Genomic DNA, 21,800 nt, shown 5'->3' on the forward strand with positions numbered 1-21,800 from the left:
TCTTGTTATTTGAGCACATATATTTCATATTACATGCTCCTTTTGGGTTTAAAATAAGTGTTTTTTTAATCTAGATATTTGTTTCTGCTGTTAAAAGTGCCAGCTATGCTATGTGTCTTTTCTCTGCCTGAATGCAACATTGCAACTTTTAATGTAAAGTCACCAAAAATGTTATTTGCTGTTAAGCAATTCTCAGATGTGGAATCCAGATATGCCATTAAGGAACTCTGACCAGTGTCCTTGTTAATATTTGAGGTGCTGTCTGTTGTGCTGCCAGTAAGGATCTCTGACCAGTATCCTTGTTAATATTTGAGGTGCTGTCTGTTGTGCTACCATTAAGGAACTCTGACCAGTGTCCTTGTTAATAGTGGAGGTGTTGTCTCTTGTGCTGACATTATGGCTACTAATATCATCAATCTTTTATTATCTTGAAATAGTTGCAGTATTTTATGTTTTAAAACTTTTAAGCTGTAGGTAGGTGTGTGTGTGTGTGTGTGTGTGTGTGTGTGTGTGTGTGTGTGTGTGTGTGTGTGTGTATGTGAAAATGCCCCCAATGTAAGACATCTGGTGGCTACAGGTATTTAGGCTCAAAAAGAGCCTAAAGTCCTTAGCCACCACCATTTCTGAGCTTTGCCCAGATTTTTTGTGCTAAGAGTTGAGAGCTATGGTGAGAAGTGAGAACATAATTTGTATTTCCCCATTACTGGCTTTGTTGTTTGTCCAGGTCTTTTGTGCTAACAGTTCACAGCTATGGTGAGTTAGAAGTGAGAACTGAAGTTGTATTCCCCCATTATTGGCTTTGTTGTTTGTCCAGTTTTTTTTGTGCTAAGAAGTTCAAAGCTATGGTGAGAAGTGAGAACTAAATTCACTACATGATAGCCTTTAATTTTCAGTCTTCCTACTTTTCAAACTGCTGATTTAGCATAGTGATATGTTGCACTGACTGTAGTGTATACAGTTCTGGGTTCAAGACTTGCCAGTGACATGCATGGTGATAACACCACATTTTATTCTAGCAACTTTCCAAAATTATACAAGCAATGTTTAAAATGTGTATCTGTTTTTTGACCTTTTGCCACCCCCCCAAAAATAAAAACTGAAATTGAAAATAAGTGTGAGAAGCTGTGCAAGATGCCTATGTCTTACACTACTGTCATTCTGTTTATAGTTTGGATATGGATGTAGACTTTTATGATGGAAATGTTCTGAATTGGGCAGTTTTGTAATTATTGGTTCATGCATTTTCTTTAATTGCCTACAGTATAGCTTACTGGAAAAATGTTCATTCAAACAATAAATTTAAAATGTGCTCCAACAAGTGTGCTGTATTATACAAGGAATATAACTTAATAAAGTCAGGAAGGTGTATCACAGAAAAGAACACCTGTATGTTTCTTGATTTGTGTGCAAGTTGCCAATGATTTGAAACCAGCCCAACAAAGGTAATCTTTATCCACTATTGGCCAGATGCATTTTCTTTGGATGTGGTGTGGGTTCTAATGCTGTTTCAATGAATGTGAGTTTCAAGGGCAGAGAAGTTTTAATGCCAAGTCTATTTTCATTGTGAGACACTATTACTTTGTTTATTAGATGTCTGTTTGTGTATTGATGTGCTGCAAAATGTAAAAATAAAATCCAAATAATCATTGTAGAAGTAAAGCAGTATGCACACATTAGTGTTTATGGTAAATGGGGTGAGATAGCCAGGTAATGGGACATTAGAATGGCTGCAGGGGGACTCTGGTGCATTTTTTGGTTGTCTGTTCTTCAGTTTGCGTTCGAAAGTTGGTATCACACAATTCCGCCGGAGTGGGTGGGGTTACATAATTATGTATGCAAATTATATGTTAATCAGTGTACAGATTTGTACCTATTTTTCATGGGTCTTGTCCAGATTTTTGATGTTTCCAGGTTGAGAGGTATGGTTACACTTGATTTTACTCAAAAAAAACAAGACTGGTTAATAAAGGAAAGAAAGAAAGAAAGAAAGAAAGAAAGAAAGAAAGAAAGAAAGAAACAAGGCAGAGTTGGGTAAATTATCTATGATTAATTATGTTTTGTAAAGAGATGAGACAATTACAAGGATGGTAAATGTGCGTTAGTAATGCTAGAAGATGGATGACTTGAGATCCCTGTTTAACTGTGCTCCAAGATGTATGACTTGAGATCCCTGTTTAACTGAGCTCCACACTGTGAATCAAAAACAATGAGTCAAGCATTCAGGCTTAAATGACACACAAAGATGAAATTTTGAGAAGATATCTGAGCACTAGAAATCCCTACAAACAGATGCAGTATGGTAAACATAAAGAGATTAAACATGTCCAGAATCACAGATATAAAATGAAAATGTATTTAATCATATCTTGATATTTCTTCACACTACTACTATTCCTGAATCACTCTGAATATTATTCCCATTTGTTATTCCCCAAAATGGCTTGATTGGGGCATTTATACAGACATAATTGTGGTTTACAGTCAAGACTGTTGCCTTCTTGATATAGATTATGTTGACATTGGTTATAGTTTTTCGGAAAGAATAGTTGCTGTAGTCCTGCCTCTCCCCACTAACTTACTGTGAGAGAATTATGATTTACTTCTTCTTTACTGCTTCTGACAAGTGTACGAGTTTGCTGCTTGCAATTAATTTCTTTGCCTTTTGCTAGTGGCCATCTCTTAGGCAGGATTTTAATGTACATTTGAATTCTAAGCTTGAAACATTAGCTTACTTACTGCCTTTGTTTGGGCTTCCTGGAGTTCCAAGCCACACTTGCTAGATGAGACATGAAACTGCTTATTTTTGACGGATAATACACAGATTGGAAAGCCTGATTGCAGTTAGTACTTAGGTTCACAGTTTTACTGACCCTTTAGCTAGAATTAATGACTTATTGTACATGACTAAGATGTAGCTTTCCCATCCTTATTCATACTGTCTAGACAATGTAATACACGATGCAACAGATACAAGAAGGAAATAACGGTAGATTTCTTAAAAAAGTCAAACATTAACAGAGAAACTGTAGAATCAGTATCAGGCTTAAAACAAATGGAGCAATTCTTAATATCATTTTTCTTTTCTGGGTTAGTAAAAGGGAATGCAAACTACTTTGTGATGACAAAAGTTCAGTCATGTAAGTAAACTTACCATAAGAGAAGAAGTTTGAATATATCACTGTTGCAGTAGCATAAAGCTATATAAGACGTATCCTGCCAAGGATATAGGACATCTGGTCAATATACAAAAGCTTTTGGACACCTTCTTTGTACACCATATATCCAGTGAAGCACTAGAGCATGTTGGTTTAAGTGGTACATATAGGCACTAAAATTCAGAGTTGCCTTGCCACTAGAAAATGGAGACTTGCAGCCAGATAGTATGTCATGTCCTGATATGTCTATAGGCATAATCATATGTTATGCCAGAAACAGAGGACAAAGATGAATGGGACCCCACTTTAGCCAAGTGAAAGGTAGGTAAAAAAAATATACACATACACACACACACACACACACAGATATATATATATATATATATATATATATATATATATATATATATATATATATATATTTTTTTTTTTCCTAGGAGTCTCAAACCTCATATTTCAGGAAGTGTCAGCCATTTGGACTTCCATAAGGAAGCCTACTACCCCCTCTCTTATAAAATCCAGCAGTATACCGTCTGTCTCTTCAGTCCAAAGAAAACTCTGTTCTCTCTTCTTGGACAATGCCTGAAGTCAAATTTGACTGGACATGCCTGATTCTTGATCCATAGTGGCTTTCCACAGAGCATCACCACAGAGGATTGTAAGAATGGAGTTATGGTCCAAGAGTCTTCCACTGTGGGTACATCAGTCCCAGACCAGGAAAAAGAAGTCAGGGGAAGATTTACTTTAGTACCATCCAACCTTTTTTCTCTTTTTCTTTGACTGAAGGGGGACATCCCATGAAGAAGAGTCAGTAGCCATGGAGGTCTGTCCAAGGGCTTTGAAATGTCAGTTTTCCAAGAAAAGAATGAGGCTATTCACTATAGTAGGAATGGTGTTTGGGGAAAAGTCTAGACAAATATTGCATGAACAGATGTGTGATTTCTCAAGAGAGAAGATGCAGGCCATGTTGGAGACCTTGTGTGGGATCTAACACACATGCATTTTCACATTTAAACAGGCATAACAGAAAAATCATAAGATTTTTTTAAGAAAAATAAAGGAAGTTCCCTGAAGGGATACTTATCTGCCCACAAAGGTGAGATATGAGCCAACCACCAACACTGAAAATACATAATAGATGAAATACCTAACAGAACTCTTCAATGGCAAGAAACTCTGAATTTTGTTGACCATATGTCCCATTTATACCAGCATACTTTTGTACTTCAACAAACTTATGGTGCATGAGAAAGGTGCACAAAACCATTTGTCTTCTCTCCAGATGTTCAATATCCTTGGCAGGATATGTTTTAGATAGCTTTTCGCTGCTGCAACAGTGATCTAATGACAAACATTTTGACATTTGTATGGATATGTCTTTTAATAACTAGTGTCTCTTGTGACAACAGTAAGTGAGAAAAACAGGAGACTGAGCATCCTTTTATGGAGCAGAGTACAAAACCCTGTGTACACAGGATGGAATCAATGATTCTTGCCTGCTAGCACTATGCATTTTTGTTTCTAAAATGCAGATTTTTTAGGACATTTTATTTTTTATCTTAGCTTTTGGAAAGTTTTATATTTTATCTGAAAATGCAGACATCAAAGACACAGATACAAGCATTGCTAAAAACTAATGATAACTAAAAATTATTACAGTTAGTGCAGTTTAATGTTGACTAATATCCTTGTTCTAGCAAAAATGCATTTTTTTTCTTTCAAACATCATACATATTTAGACCATTCCCTTGTTCAGTTATAATTTGATACTCATAATGAGGATGGAAAGTGTAATCATCTGAATTTGACAAGTGATACTTACATCTTCATTCCGGATGCCGAAGAGAGTGTAATAATTTCCAGGGTAACCCACAAACCTAGAAGAGAATAATGCTGCTGTTAGACTCCATTTAACATAGCAGACAACACAAATAGTTTGGCTCTATACTTAACATGAAGGGTTGCAACTCTCACTAGAAATAAAGAGACTGCTTTTAAGTACATGAGCAGTATGTTAGAGAATAAATGAAGCAACAAAAATAAATTTATCAGAAGTGGCATCGTCATATATCCTCTCAGATAACTTACTAGAGTTGGTCATGTGACCTAGTTCTTGTTATTTTTTTTGCTGGAATGTTGTCTAATATCATGCCTTTTGCCCATACAAAGATATCACTTAATATGGTTAACAGCTGACTGCTTAGACATATTGAGTCAGTACTTAGTCATCTGAGGTTGACAGATTTGTCTTTCTGAGAAAGGTTACCCTAAGAAAAAGGGGGGTTCCAGGAAACAGCTTTCTGGGAGGTTGTTATAGGGCAGATGGAGGTGGAAAGGGACAGCTGTCAGCTAACTTTGTGTCAGATGAGCCAAGTATAATGTGAACTCACTCTAAACATTAACACAGTAGTAGTCTTTTTTTGGCCATGTCCCACTCACAAAGATTAGTTTATGCCTCACTGATCATAGACAGAAAGGTCCCTACTCCTGCTCCTCTTTTGCCGCTATACTGGCCAGTGTAAAGTACACTGAAACAAGTAAGAATCAGCAAACTACATTTGTTCCTTTCTAGAATATTTTGAATTACATAACTGTTTTAGCTTAGTGACAGTTGAAGTTCAACAAATAAGCACTGATCTTCAGAAAGAAGAATCTTCCCTAAAATGATCAGTACCCTCCCTGCATAATCAACACCTAGGGGTCTTTTTCACTTCTGAACTCAGGCTTTTCTAATGTGATTTTATTTCTTTTCTTCTCTTTGCTCCTGATGTGCATTGATTATCAGTCCTCTTACAACCAATTGGCAATTTCATTCTCATCACCAGGATGATGGTCAACCAGAAGGGGTCATCATTCAGACAGACATCAGAAGTGATTAGATTTTTTTGTTTGTTTTTCATGTTTCCCTATCCCCTGCATGCATCTGATGAGGCACCTGGGAAAGGAAGTGCAGTGGGCTGTAGGCAATTGTATCCCCTCACTTCCAGAAGTGGCATGCCTGATCAGGCAACACCTCCCCGAAAGCATAATTTATGTTTTTCTTTTTCTGCACCAGGGAAATCTCACCACTCAGTGTGTGCTTACCCTTCCACACCACAGAGGAAGCTAGTGGTCTATGTCCAATCACTAATACCTTCCCTGCACTGCTCTTCCAGTGATGGGGGTCACTAGTCAAACTAGTGGGTTATCTGGGTCACAGTCAGGACTCGCTCTTCTGTATGTTCTGATATGATTTTAAATAACTTAGAACCCCTAGAGTGGTCATATTTTGTTTTTATACAAAACTGGCCTTACGACAGCATAATTGGAAAATAGTAGAGCTCATAAAGAGTATGTCATTAGTCAAGAAGAACAATGTCCAGGGAAACTTAATCATAAAACGCTAAGGTTTAAGTAACGACAGCTTTCTGAGGCCTTGAACTATCTGCCTTAATACAGGGTAGTGAACTAAAGTTGATGCCAAGTTTTTGACATCACAGCAGCAACCAGCAACTGCCAGTAACTTTGTTAATGTACCCTTCAAGGAATGCAAATACTTAAATGCAGAATAAGAATTTTTCAAACATTTTTTTTAATCAGAGCAGATTAAGTTAGTTTAAAAAATGTACTTTTTGCATGAGCATACATTTTACTTTAAAATGTAAACTCCATTGCATACATCTATTTTTTAGGACATACCTAAATATTTCATACTTCTTTTTTATCTCTAAAAGCTTCAGAAAATTAAATGGATGGATAACAATAACTGATTGCCTTAACTTCTATAAGACAGAAAAAGAAAATAAAGGTTTAAGTGAGACAGAGAAAGACAAGTAAAGAAAGGGAGTACAAACCATCAAGCAAAGCAAGAAGCATAGTGTGTGAACAGAACAGAAGATATAGATGGAAGAAAACAGTTTTTCTTTGTTTGATATAAACTCAAGTGGGTAGAAGAGAGAGAGAGAAGAGAAAATAGTGCATAAATCTGTACAGTTTCTACCTCAAGTATGTTTTAGAAACATAACCAGGAATCCTGTCAAGGTATTAGAGATATTTCAGAAATGTTATGAAAATTTGTATAAAGCAGAGAAATGTGGAAATCAAAAAGGAGCACAAATGGAAATATTGATAGAAGACATAATTATGTCAAGGTGAGAGGTAGATGAGGCTCAACAACTAACAGTTAAGATTGAAGAAAGATGAGATAAAAATGATGATATATACTCAATCTTCAATAAAGTCTCTCAATTTAATCCACAGGTTCCTGTGAAATATAACTTCTGTCTAGTCTAACCCAGCTATTGTACTTTGGTGAATAATATATAAATTCACTCAAAGTTCCTACTGCTGAATTCAAGTGTTTCATACCAAATATTTTCATAAATTTCTTCAGAAACCTACCCTCCTTTGTAATATTTTCCCTTCTAGACCCCCCCCCCCAATACATCCTCATTGTTGCCAATCAAATTCCAGTCACCAACAAACAATCTTGTCTTGGTTTTTGAATGACGACCATGTAGCTGCCTGGTAAGAGAAGTTTTATTTGAATTTATAGTTTATTTCTCACCACTGTTTTTCACAGTTTGTAGGCTGGCAGGAATAACTTGTAGACAAAAAGATGTACTTTGATTTATATTTTCTTGTTTTACCTTTAATTTTCTGTGTTAGTTGTTAGAAAGGGATAGGTTTTAGACAGGCAAACTGTAGCCATCCCAAAGGACCTAGTCAGCTATAAATTCCCATAGACTTCAGAGAGGACAATCCACAGATTATCTAAACAATCCTTCTGGTTTGAGATTGACTTGCAGTAGCTTGGTGTGACAGCATGAGGCATTGCCAGCTATGCCAGGAGAAGTAGGGTAGTGGATGTGTAACATATGCCAGCACAGCTAGCTGGAATTTTGTAAAGAATTATATGTCATTTGTATATCAAACTGATTTGCACAGATGCGTATGCTGAAAACGTATTTGTGAAGTTTGCTTGTGTTGAAAATGTATCAACAGTGGGTCCTGCTGGACAGAAAAGAAATATACATGCATGTAATAACTAATTCAGTGTATGCATTGCAACTGTTGAAATTAATATATTGTAACAGAAGATACTGGAAGAGAAGAGGTCAATCACAGTGCAGCTAACTTTGAAAAAATGTTCTGAAATTAAATCACTGGGCCTAGGCCATAAAGAAGTATGGTTTGTTAGACTCTATAGGAAAAGCAGAAGTGTCAAAATTGTTTTACAGCTTCCAGATGCTGCAATAAACTTTAGCAAAGCTCGAGGTATGTATTGTAACACAAATGTGCTAAATCCTGGTAGCTTTTAGTGATGACGGTAGTGTGGGAAACAGAGTCATATGACCAGATGTGATGTCATTTTGTAACCAACTCTGAAATAATATTTAGATATTACAGAGAGAAGTATCTCAGTGACTTAGCAGTCTGTTTTTCTACCCTGACAAGAAAAGGCCCCTCACTTACTTCATCTTGCCTTGCTCTAGTACGTGAACCAGGGAATAGTAATTCTTTAGATCAGGCAGAAAATATAGTGACATTAGTTAAGTACTGTTTTCTGTATTTGTATAAATATATTCATCTGTGTTATTTTAATAGTTTTTGTGATTGAAACTCTGGTGTTTATTGTAAATAGATATTTTGTATTTTCATGTTCTTTTATTATTATGAAATATATTTAAACTTTTCATAGTGGTTGGTCCTTTAGAGAATACTTTAACCTTTGAGAGTACTTATATTTATTTGGTGACACTGTGGCCGCTCCTGAAAGCCTTGTTGTTTGGTCAACATTACCATTTGTATTAGTATTCATTTCACTCAGTATAATTGGGTACCCTTGTAACAGCCTTAGAGTAGCTGGCTTTGGAATATCTGGTAGCAGTAATTACCTTATAGTCTGGCTAGAAGGGGGCATAGCTAGTAAATTTGTGCCAGCGTTTCCCAAGAGTGTGTGTGTGTGTGTGTGTGTGTGTGTGTGTGTGTGTGTGTGTGTGTGTGTGTGTGTGTGTGTGCATGTGTGTTTGTATGTGTATAAATCAAATCTCAGAGTGTGTATCAGCTGTTTGGACCAGGGACACAAAGCACTGGTTTCAAAGAGAGGGTGTTAGAGGACATGGCTTGGACACCTGCCTGAGGACTCAACTCTACAGCTGTGCCAGTGCACAGTCTTATTGAGTGCCTGGGGAGAGTGATGGAGAAACCCAGTCCCCAAACTCAGTGTATTCCTTGTGTGCTCTTAAGGTAAATTGTGCTTAATGCAGACAGCTGCATCTGGAAATACTGTGTGTATCTATTTTTGTTCCAAGTGAATGTTCATCTCCAGTGTCAGTGGTGAGGATTCAGGCTCCTTGATTACTGACCCAGAGTGGGGACATCACAATAATAAACAAAAATGATTGCATGGAAGATTTTCCCCAAAAGGGAACTTATCTGCCCTGCAAAGGAACAGTACCCAAGCCAATCACTGATCCTCAAAAGCCTCAAAGGAGCATACTCTTCAGTGTCAGTAAAGTTCCGAAGGGCTTGATGGCTAAACTTGTCTTTTAGTCAGCTCACCTCATGCTGCCAGACAGTTTGGGTGCATGGAAGGTGCCCTGAAGCTTTGTAAGCTGCCTGTCTGTTATATCCTTGGCAGGATATAACCCATACAGCTAAGTTTACTGAAGCAGTGATCAGTATGATGAACATGATAAGATTATGTTGTTTGACTGAGGAGATAAGAATGAAGTGAGGATAAAAATGGTGATGTATAATTAATCTTCTGTAAAGTCTCCAAGAATAGATAGTATTCCTATAGAAGTATGGGAGTTAAGAGGGAAGATAGTGATAAAGAACTGGACAATTTTATTTAACAGTATTTTAACAGAAAGGGAAGCACCAACATCTTGGAAGAAATATGTGGTGGCTATATTACCTAAACATAGTAAAGATCCATCAGACTCAGCTTCATATAGATCAGTTTCAATTTTCAACCATGATTATAAAGTGTTTATGTCTACTAGCTAAAAGAATGGCAAAGGTGTTGTTAAAATTGATAGATATGGATCAATGTGGTACTGTGGAGGGAAAGCAAACATTTGACAACATTAATAGAACAACGATGATCTAGAGGGAAGCAGAATGTAAGACAAAATGACTGTTAATGGTTGGTCTTGATGCACAGAAGCATTCAACAGAGTAAGCTTGGACTTTATGGGTATGTCATTGGAAACATTTGCATTCCCTACATGATAATAAAGTTAATTTGGAGGATATATGAAGGATTGGATGCAGTAATTAAAGTGGGAGGGTTTCTCTCTGATATGTTTCTATGTCTTTGAACACAGGAACCAGGCAGGGATGTCCTCTTTCCTTTTTGTTATATTTACAGCCACTGGCAAAGAAAATAAGGGATGGAGAAATGCAAGGATATAACTTGTATGGTAATCAAGAACAGTTGTCTTTATTTGCAGATATTATTTTGTACCTGATAAAGTCAGAAAACGACATTTTGGTGTTATTGAACACATTCAGACAGTTTCATACTTTTTCAGGACATAAAAATTAAGGAAGATAAAACAAAGGCTACAGCTGCAAATGATGTACCCACGCAAGATTAGGATTAGCAATACCCATATTTATGGGGACACTATAAGATGAAGTATTTAGGAGTATGGATTAACAAGGCTTTGGTTATGACAGCTAAGGATATGGGGGGAAGAGACCAAACAAAAGATAATACAAAAACTGAGAAAATGGAAGCTCTTGTTTATGAATATAGATAGTAAGATATAAGCAGTGAAAGTGTTTTAGTCACTTTAGTTTTATATACTGGTCAGGCATATTATTATCAACCAAGAGTTGAAGGACTTTATCAGGGAGGGGAACAGGGCAAGAGTTAAGTAGGATAGACTGATCCTTCGAATAGAAAAAAGTGGCTTAAAATTACCTGATTTTAAAAGGCTATAGGTTCATAGTTTCACAGGTAAGTACTAGAGTACCTGCCCTTGTGGGCCATTTTAAGCCTACCTAATTTATATTTTTGTGTGCAAAACAACCTATCCCATTTTATTTATAGACTGGCCTTAGCCATCCCATGGTCAATGGTCAAGAATAAGTGGGATCATACCATAAATAATTTAAGGGGATCCACGCATGGAGTAAACTATTTAGGAGCTTCCTCTATGGCAGTCTTGGGGTAAATTGCCTCTTTCTCATCCATAGGTCTAAGACTCCAAATGTGAGAGACACACACATTCACTTAAACTAGAGGCAAAGCTCTCCATACATACAATGGTCACTGAGCACTCTCTACCTTCAGAAGAACTTATGCTGAAGTACTAGCCCAATCCCCTCCCCAAGTCCTGTAGTTCTGCTGGATATGTACATTGAGTCATCATGTCACATAATGTCACTGGGCACAAGTCACAAGGAAATATGTTAATAACTCAACTGCTAAATCCATCATTAGCTAAACAGAATATAGGGGGAATCCTTCATACTGGGTGACTGTGATTAGATGCACTGACCCTGCACGCATAAAGATGAATACGGACAGTGTCCTGGCTCCCCGAAGCTAAGATTATGGACATCATCAAATACATTAAGTACATCCAGAAGTCTTGTTATGATTTTGACTTTGTGTGTATGTCACAATCCATGGTGCTTGGTATCCCCCCTTTGATGTAGAGGGATATAACTGACCTTGTGGATATAGTTGGTGAGACCATTTCTGCACTGAGGATGGATCCTAAATAAGAAGAAAAGGTAAAAGGCTTGAACAACTGGCTTCAATCATGGTGCTGATCTCGGGCATTCAGTGCCTCTTCACGTAGAAGGAAATTTGTGGGGCCCAGACCTGTTTTGCAGGTGGAGGCTACACCACTGTTTGTATCTTATTACCCAGATCCATAATCATGGATTTCTAATCGCAACCTTGAACATGACCACCTCCTTGACAAACCTAAAACCATCTCTATGACAAAAAGTACCTTCAAACTCAGTGACATAACCTGTCCCTCCACTGACTGAGAAAAACTATACTTCTTCCAACAATCAGTTGAAAGACTACTAGACTTTATAAATGTTAACATTCTTGAACAGATAGTATAAATGCTGATGAGCGGCAGAAACATACTAGAGTATAAATGCTGATGAGAGGCAGAAACATACTGGATATCACTCTGACAAACTCCTCACCATCAATGCACCCCATGCCCTTTTTGCTCTGACTGTAATGTTATGATATATATGACCAACAAAACCTAATAAAAATAATACCAGTTTGCAGGTTTTTTAAATGCCAACTATGGTACCCAGACCAATCACTTTGCATGAAAACAGCTGGGATTGCATATTATAACCCCCTTGCAACCTATTCATGAACTGCGTGCCACCCTGTATAACACTTTGAACAGCTGCATTGATAAATTCATCCATGTAAGGCATAAACATTCAAGATTCTAAAATACACTTTAATGACAGGGTTACAAAACTGTCAAATTATAAAAACAAATGAAAGACAGTACAAAACCTTCAAACTTTACCTATTCAAATTCAGCTCCATCCAAAATTATCTTGTTAAAACAATCAGAAGAAACAAGAGCAAAGCTTTACATTTCTTTACTTTTGTCAATAATATATATATATATATATATTTTATGTTTATGAAATATTATTTTGGATTCCTTGATTTATTGATTATCTTATTTAGTTTTGGTTTGTTTTTTCTTTGTTTACTCCTATTACATTAATATAATAGATTGGTTTTGCTTTAATGTGCTCCTTTTGTGTACCTTGAGGTTAAACCTGCCATGAGGATTAATGACGATTGTACAACCATGTTTGAAAAATGAACATGAACAAAGACATCTTCTACTTTCTGTTGCCTAAGTCATTGTGCTAAAAGTTTTTGTGTACTGGGGTTGTTATCAAAAATAGTTACTTAACAGCAGTCTTTATAAACTCATGCATATTATCCAAATACTCCTTATTTTCCCTTTAGCACGCTGCAGTTGCTCCTCCTTTTGCCCTGTGACATTCCTCTTAATCTACAATACCTTAACCTTTGTCAGCCCCTCTAAACAGTTCCTATTACTTCTTATCCATACTTTTATCTTTTATTTCTACCTTATTTTTAAACTCCATTTTCATTTTATCCCACTCACTAGCTATCCCTTCTAAAGACATTTCTATCTTCCCTTACAACTCTTGAATAATTTTTACTACCCCTTCCTTAAATTCCTTTCTTTTTAACAGGTAGGTGGGAAGGTGCCAGCGTCTCATTTTCATTTCATTACCCTGAATTTTTATTTTAGTTTTTACTGGTGCATGATCCAAAATAGTTATTGGATGCGAGTCAGAATTTTCAATTAAATACAAATACTCCTGTGAAATATAAATTATATACGGTCTAGCCCAGTTATTGCATCTTGGGGAATAATATGTAACTTTTGAGTTTCGTACCAAATGTTTTCATGAAATTATTTATTTATTTATTTATTTACATATTTACTTATGGCTTTTGTTTACCAGGAAATTCTAACTAGGTATAGGCTAAATTTTCGGTGGAAGCTTGGGGAGAAATGCTCCATTTTACATAATTAAGTAGAAAACAGTTAAACAAGATTGACATTACTAGATGTACATATATAGAATAGTAATGGTATGACATTTAATAAAAAATATGACAGTTAATGAAGACAAGAATATAGTAAAATATTAGTTAATACTAGTTAATACTGAATGTATAAGAGTCTAGTTATTTTCTAAAGGAATCAATTGTAATTAGGTATTAAAAAGGCAACAATGAAGGAATCATAGGCTGAAGATGGTTACAAGTTATGAAGGAGTATTGATGAGGTCCAGGTAATAAAAGTGGCTATGGGAGATAGAGACAGTAGTGGATGAAAGAATATAGTAAAATATTAGTTAATACTAATTAATACTGAATGTATAACAGTCTAGTTAATTTCTAAAGGAATCAATTGTAATTAGGTATTAAAAAGGCAACAATGAAGGAATAATAGGCTGAAGATGGTTACAAGTTATGAAGGAGTATTGATGAGGTCCAGGTAATAAAAATAGCTATGGGAGATAGAGATAGTAGTGGATGGTGTAGGGCAGTGGTTCCGAAACTTGCAAGGTGGAGGACCCCTTTTATAAAGGAAAGAATTTTGACGGACCCCTATCGGTGGCGGTACATATACGTTACATTTGGATCAACCCCCAAACCCCCCAGTCAGCCCACCACCACCACCATGCAGACATTTCAGTGTCCCATTACTTGGCTAATTCTCCCCAGTTGCCATAAACACTGTTCAAAATTCTCAGTGTGCATACTGTTTTCTGCTTTACTTCTACAATGATTACAGATGTTTGGAGTTAATTTAAAACTTGTATTTCATATTTTATAGCTAAAACACTGATGGACATTTGCTAAATCTAAACAAAGCAATATAGTCTCAGTGAAAACAGACTTAACATTACAACTTCTCTGATTTGAAACTCACATTCACTGAAACAGCATTGACACCCACATTCAAAGAAAATGCATCTGGCCAGTGGCGGATTAAGTTTACCTTTGGGCTGTTTTCAAAGCATAGGTCCCTTGCGAACATTTTTAGGAGCATGCGAAAGTTCTTTGATTCACCTTCCTGACTGTATAATTAAATTTTAATACACAATAATTAAATTATATCCCTTGTATAATTCAGCACCACTTGGTAGTACGTGTTTTAAATGTATAGTTCTGCACATTTTTCCAGTAAGCAGTGAAAAAACATATGAATCAATAACGACAAAACCGCCCAATTGAGAACATTTCAACCATAAAGGACCACTCAAACATCTATCATTACAATCCACCAATATCAGTCAATATGCACAATCTCTGCAGATGTAAGTCATCTGAATAATTCCACCTTAAAGAGATCTGTAACTAATGAAAAGGTTGCTGCTAGCAAACAACTTTATTTCAGTGTTTCATCTACAAATTCAGTGCCTGCTGCCCTTGAAGAATAAATTGCCTACTTAAAAAATGGTAAGCTGGTAATACTGCATGGATGGCAAACTAAAAACAGGTTCACAGTTACTAGGCATCTCATCCAAGAGAGGACGTATTCAGGACTTCATTACCCACCCCCTAAAAATGCAAAACAGTATCAACAATCTATCAATATGCTGTGGGAGTAGAACCCACAGCCTTCTGCATTAAAATGCAAGCATGCTAACTGTTGGGCTACTAACACAGCTTTAAAAGGCTGCACCACAATAGTGAAACTGTTTGTTAACTAGCTAAACAAATCTGTTGCACATTATAAACAGACTTAGCATGAGCCTCTCAACCTCTTCAGTACAAGAAATATGGACAAACCCTGTCATAATGTGGGGAACAAAGGGCCAAAGCTAAGGATACATTTTAAATATTGCTCTTATAAACTTAGAAAGTTGATAGAACAACAAGTTTTGAATTAATACGAATTTTCTGAAACATATGAAATCTAAGTGGGTAACAGAAAATACACCCCTGGGATCACTTCATTGGCTCTTCTTGACAGAGGCTCAGTTAATTAATCAATGGGGCGGCGAAAGCTGACACACTCTGGCTAGGCTTGTAAATGCCCTCAGGCAGATAGCCTAGTACCTACCTATGAACCTAAAGCTCAAAATTATGCCATTATTTTCTTCAGTCCTCAATGATTTGCCAGACAAACCCCATTTTATGCGAAACAGACCAAATAAGGCAAAAATCTGGCACACTCTGCGAATATATGGTCAACTGACAGCTGCACTTCTTATTAAAGCCTTGATAAAAAAATATATATATACCTTCAAGTTCTGTCAACAAGATCATCCAGCTTGATCAAAAGCTCTGCATTCATTTCTATTTGCTGGCAAAAGGGAGAGAGCAGACCCATACCCATACAGCAACCAATATAAATACGGGAACTGTCTTACTTGGAGGGAACAGAACAGTTATTTAAATTTCCCTCCAAGTTCTAACTCCTGGCAGAAAACACAGGGTAAGTGAGCAGCTGCTCAGTGTCAGCCGCAAAAACGGAAGTTGTTCCTTCTTCTCGTCTAAAAACTCAGGGCAAGCAGCTGCTTAGCCACTGCTCAGCTGCAAACAGGGAAGTTTCTTTCTTGTTTTGTTTTTTTTTTTTTTTTTTTTAAATAAATTGTGGATGAGCGGCGTAACTTTTCTTTCTCCATTTACAGGGTTGGGTCATGGATGACGCCCGAAAGCCAGGTGGGTGCAAGTGAGCTTGTGGACCCCTTGAGTTTATCATACAGACCCCAGTTTTGGAAACACTGGTGTAGGGGATAGTTACATGGTTAAAGATTGTTAGGAAGTAGTAGTTGGATTATGGCCAGTTAGCTAAAAGAGTGGTTTAGAGTAGGGATGATTAAGATCATTCAGGAACATCACATCTGCAGAGCCAGTAACTAAGAGGTAGGACTTTAGTTGACTTTTAAATGATTTTAGGGAGTGTTCTTGTCATATTGCTAGTGAGGTGGCATCACAGAATTTAACGGTGGTATGAAAGTAGTGATTTGCCAGCTGAGTTGCTGGGTTTGGATACATGTAATAGGTATTTGTCCGATGAACGTAGTGACATAGAAGAATCATATATCTGTATGGGGTTGGAGATGTATCCTCTTTTGTTATATTTTCCCTTGAAGAGCCCGTGATATATCCTCACTATTGCAAATTAAGTTCTAGTCCCCACGTATAAGTAATATTTCCTGCTTAAAGTTAATTATGTCTCCTCAAAATTTCTTAAGCTCCATAGTAAGTTTTTGGTGGAATGTAAATACATGCCATCAATATTCTCTTCCCTTGCCAATAGCCCCATTACTACTACAAATCCACCATTATTGTCTTTTTTTTACCTCTTCTATAACTACTGGAGCCCCTATAGCAATCAGCATTATTACTCCTCTTTTCCTTTGCCCTCAATATTCTACTGAATATACATTCTAAAATTCTTTTTTTCACCTGCTCATTCCTTTCCGTGTGTGTCTCCTGCAGCATTGTTATTTGCACTCTGCATTTCTTAATATAATTCAATACTCTTTCCTTTTTGTCTGTACCTGTAAGGCCATTTACTTTCTCTGATGGTAAGGACAGAGTGACTATTATGTTAAAAAGCTGCTTTTCCCACCTATTATAAATGACAGTTTTTTTTTAATGTGCATTTCCAAGTTTTATCTTACATGCATACTATTTTGCAGGCTGATCTTTTATGTAGTTGTTTATTCTCATCTCCACTGAAGTTACGTCACATTTTTCAAAACTTTTTGATTTTAATGAAAACCCATAAAATACATTTTAAAGAACAACCACATCCTCTATTAACTTAGAGCAATTATACAAAACTATATATTTTCAAGAAATGAAGTTTAACCCTACAGATAGGAATAGCTCAACTGCTCCAAACTGGTAGCTGTACCCACATGCATTACTTAACCTAAAATGAAGGTTACCCATGCTAAACTGCATATTACAGCCTATGTTCTCACTTGCACATTTTTGGTATATCAATTCTTACCACAGATGTGAAAAACAACTTGCATGCTGACAGAAAACATTAACTTTTAGCCTTCAGAAAAAGTACACTGGCTGCCTTTTAAACAAAACTAAATTGTGTTTACTGTTCTATTAAACAAATTAAAGTATTAAGACTGCTGTGGAGGATACTATTCACTTCCCATAGTTTCAAAGTTTAATTTTTACTGAACTGTTTGCCAGTGTAAATTTAAAGTTGTGCATTTCCCTCAGCAAAGAATGCTCAGAACTCTCAAGATTAAATGTTTGCACCTGCAGATAGCTTGACTCCATATAAAAGTAGCCTGCAATAAGAAAAAAGCAACTAACAACTCTGCAGATGCATGAAAGAATCTTTGTAAATTTCACTCAAACACAGTAACTAACTGCCCTCAACTGCAAACTTCATGTCTCGTACTGAGAACATTTGCTAACTAAAAAAAAAAACAAGTTAATATATCTGTAGAAACTTTACATTTTTTGTCTTTCAGTCATTTTGTCTTATTTATCAAGCCTATATGCTTACAAAAATGTTTATAGTTTAAGCTAAGTACATTAATCTAGCCACCCATCCTTATAAAAACAAGGAGAATTACTATCATAATTCTACATGTAATATAATCAGGACACTCTTAACACCTCACCCCCATACCAGACGCCCAAGATCACAGCATTATACTAACTTAACTTGCTTCTGTCCACTCTTTATTATATTATTATAGTGCAAACCCTGCATGTGTTACAACTGAGAAAAAACACTTGTTTACTTTAATATCTTTAGCATATACAGCCATCACTGAAAAGATGCCCCAACATTTAAAACAGCCAACTACATCCTATACAAACTGTTTTACAATATAACATACAGTTTATTTATCATGAAATGTTTTAAACAAATATTAAGAACACAAATTGTTTTACTTGTAGTTACTTATGTTTTTTTCCTTTAGAGTTCTTCTAAAAATTAATGATACAAAGTTGGGTATATGCTTATAGTCCACCCACAAGTTTAACAAAGTCAACAAAATTACAGTCTTTCCCAGTCAATTTTTCTTGTAAAGCCATATTTCACAAAATGTGATCAATGTTTTATAAAGTCTTCCATTTATTCACTAATTTCATTGTTACTGGTCTTCTTCCTGATTATCGTAATCTCCCAACATTGGACTCTGGTCCCTTATTCTTCAAGTCAAGTCCTGTATTTTGTCTTTCAAGCATTTTCCTTGGAAGAATGGAAAATGTTTCACTGACAAAAAGTCTCTCTCTGAGGATTATGTTAAGAAGAATGAATCCCCTCCTGCTTGATGGCTCCCTTTTTGTTGGATAAACTTTTTTTAATGTCCTCCTTAGCATGTTCTGCATCCAAAAATGTATTTGATCCTCCAGAAACAAAAAATATTCCGAAGACGGATGGATACCTAAGCTTGAATCTCACACCTACCCCGCAACTTCCACTGGTTGCTAGGATAAATTTCCTTCTTTTCTGCTTGGTGTACATTGAATAATCATTTTCCACAAACACTCTACTGTCTCTGTTTTTAATACCTTTACTTTCTGCCACAGTTTTGTCAAGATCAGCTCTTTCTGCTGATATAATTGCATATTTGCTACTATAGGTCTTGGCCAATTTTCTCATGGTTTGGAGCATACCTTCAATGTGCCCTTTCAGTTAGCAAATCTTGCTGTAGATCACCAGTCCAGTTGCTTATTTGTGCTTTTATAAAATGAATACAGTCTGTTCCTTTGAGTTTCTCTGATACAGCAGAAAATCTCATCTTTTCTTAACAACTCAGTCTTGAGAAGCCTCTCACTCAAGTCAGCTTCTTCTTCATTTCAACCTCTGATTTTTGCAGTTTTATTAATTCATATGAACACCTAGTTAAAACTTCTTCTATTTTCCAGACTTTTGTTCCATGAGTCAGTATATTCATTTATTTTAATCACCTCTAAGTGCATTTGATTTAATTTTTCCTTTAAATTACTGGAAGCCATCTCTTGTAACAAAGATGAAGCTTGAACTGCTTTTTACTGGGCAGCTGCAGGATTCTTCCCAGGCAGTGTTTTCTCTTCACCTTTCTAGCTGGTTTTCTTTTGGGCTCTTTATACTTCTTCTTTGCTGGCATCCAGCCAGTATACTTACTAGCCAGTAACTGAATTTTACCCAAGCTTACAATTTCACTTGTGCTTTTTTCCCCAGGTTTCTGTTTTCATGCTGGGAGAGCTGAAATTAAGTTGTTGATCAGTACACAGCCATCCTGGAAGTCACAGAAAGTACAACTAGAACATGTATGTGAATGCCTGGTGCACAGAAAATAGGCTAAAACTAAATGCTAAAAAGTACAGTATTGTTGAATGTGGTAAACATCCCCTCAACCCAGCTTATAGTACAAACAATACTCCACTCCAAAATGAAGATGTTGTGAGAAATCTTGGAACATGGACAGATAAATCCCACTCCACTGATTACCATGTTGCAACAGTAGCTAGGAAATTCTTCTATCTGACATAGCTGATCATAATGGGTATCTCCTCTAGACCAAAAGAAGTCATTAAACTACTACATTCTGCACTACTCAGGCCCATCATAGAATATAATCCCTCTTTGGGATGTAACTTACTAGAGAAATCTTCAGATTGAGGAGCCTCATGGGTTCCTAGCAAAATAGAGGCTCTACCCTTGTACTCACTGTCCTATAGACTCCTTAGGAATGTTCTGTGCCTTGTTTTTCATAACTTTAGGGGTCCAAGACCTCTTATATCTTCATAAATCAAACATTCCAGCGAACACTAGGACCAGAAACCTAAAAATGCATCAGCAAATAAACAAATCACCATGCAGAGACAGATACATCACTCAATAACTACCCATCTTCCAGAACAAACTTCTACTCCAGATCAAATAATGTAGCATACTCTCTTCCTTTAAAGGAGTCAGACAATTGAATGGGTATTCACAAATTCCCCCCCGGCATGAAAGGCATATTGCTCTTTGAAAGAGGAATTAAGGACTACTGAATTCTGGCAAGGTGTAAATGGTCACGGGACCCGGGTGCCTTGTATTTTCTATGATTGTTTGATAGCTATTTAAAATATGTGTGCATTCAATGAAATGGGTATTCCTTACTTGCTGTCAACACACATTTCTGCATTGTAGTGATACATGCCATTACCTCAAATAACCTTTGGAAAAAAAAATAGCTTTTTAGAAAAGTTAAGTTGAAACTTAGCAGAAAATGCTTCTGCACATAGCTTTCAATCAAATTCAAACTTCCATGTGTATAGGTGTCTACCTACCTGCCCTTGAAAAATGCAATGTAGACAGGAGAAGAATAAAAGTTCACAAACTGAAACACAAACACTTTAAAAATGAAGGCGTCTTCATACTGTGTCTGAGTTCTGTGCATCTCTAAAAGGTAAGAAAAAAAAGCTGAGTTAGAAAAGTTAAGTGCGTTACCCAGTCCTTGCAAGATGATATACTTTGTGTAGACAAAGTTTACACTGTATCAAAGAAATCACAAATTACAAATCACAAGATCCAGGATATACCTCCTTTCTTTGTTGCTGGAACAAATGGGATGGGTGGCAGTGTTACAATATTTGTGAAAGAAAACCAAAAGCCAGAACTAAGAAAAAAAAAAAAAAGAACTAGAAGGTTTTTATGTCAGAATTAAAATCAGTAATATGGAATAGAATATTATAGGCATCTAGTGTACAATGGTTATATTTCCAACAGAGCATGAAGATTTCTTGAGTAAATTCCATGCTGTAAATATCATTGAAAATCCACAGAGAACATTTTGACTCTCTAAAACACTGAATGAGTAAACTATTAAACATCAACTAAATATGCCCCAAAAATAAAGTTGTATAAGTAAACGTACCATAACAGTGGATTTTCAAAGAGGTGAATAGTAGACTAACTTGCCCTTGTGAGCTATTTTAAGCCTATCTGATTATTCAATTTGTTAAAATTACCCATAACTTATTCCACAGTCTATATTTACATACTACCAATGGGGTAGAGATTAGTTCTGGATGAGATAGGGATTATTTTTAGGAATACCATTGAGTATTTATAGGTGCCATACTATAAGAATAGCATTTAGGTGCTGCCTTCCCTTTATCCATAA

At 36.3% G+C, this 21,800-nt stretch overlaps 1 protein-coding gene across 1 annotated transcript in view; it reads right to left on the reverse strand.

Annotated features, from left to right (window-relative positions):
* Positions 1–21,800, reverse strand: part of ANO7 (anoctamin 7) — a 1,683,969-nt gene that overhangs the window by 447,615 nt on the left and 1,214,554 nt on the right. Inside the window, exons 16-17 of the mRNA XM_044070329.1 lie at positions 20,965–21,076; positions 4,978–5,032 (exon numbers count right to left, since the gene is read on the reverse strand). Coding sequence (XP_043926264.1) covers positions 4,978–5,032; positions 20,965–21,076 — 167 coding nt within the window. The remainder of the gene's footprint in view (positions 1–4,977; positions 5,033–20,964; positions 21,077–21,800) is intronic.

This window comes from Protopterus annectens, chromosome 4.part1 (genome assembly GCF_019279795.1).
Source record: "Protopterus annectens isolate FY-2018-M chromosome 4.part1, PAN1.0, whole genome shotgun sequence".
In the NCBI taxonomy this organism is placed as follows: domain Eukaryota; kingdom Metazoa; phylum Chordata; order Ceratodontiformes; family Protopteridae; genus Protopterus; species Protopterus annectens.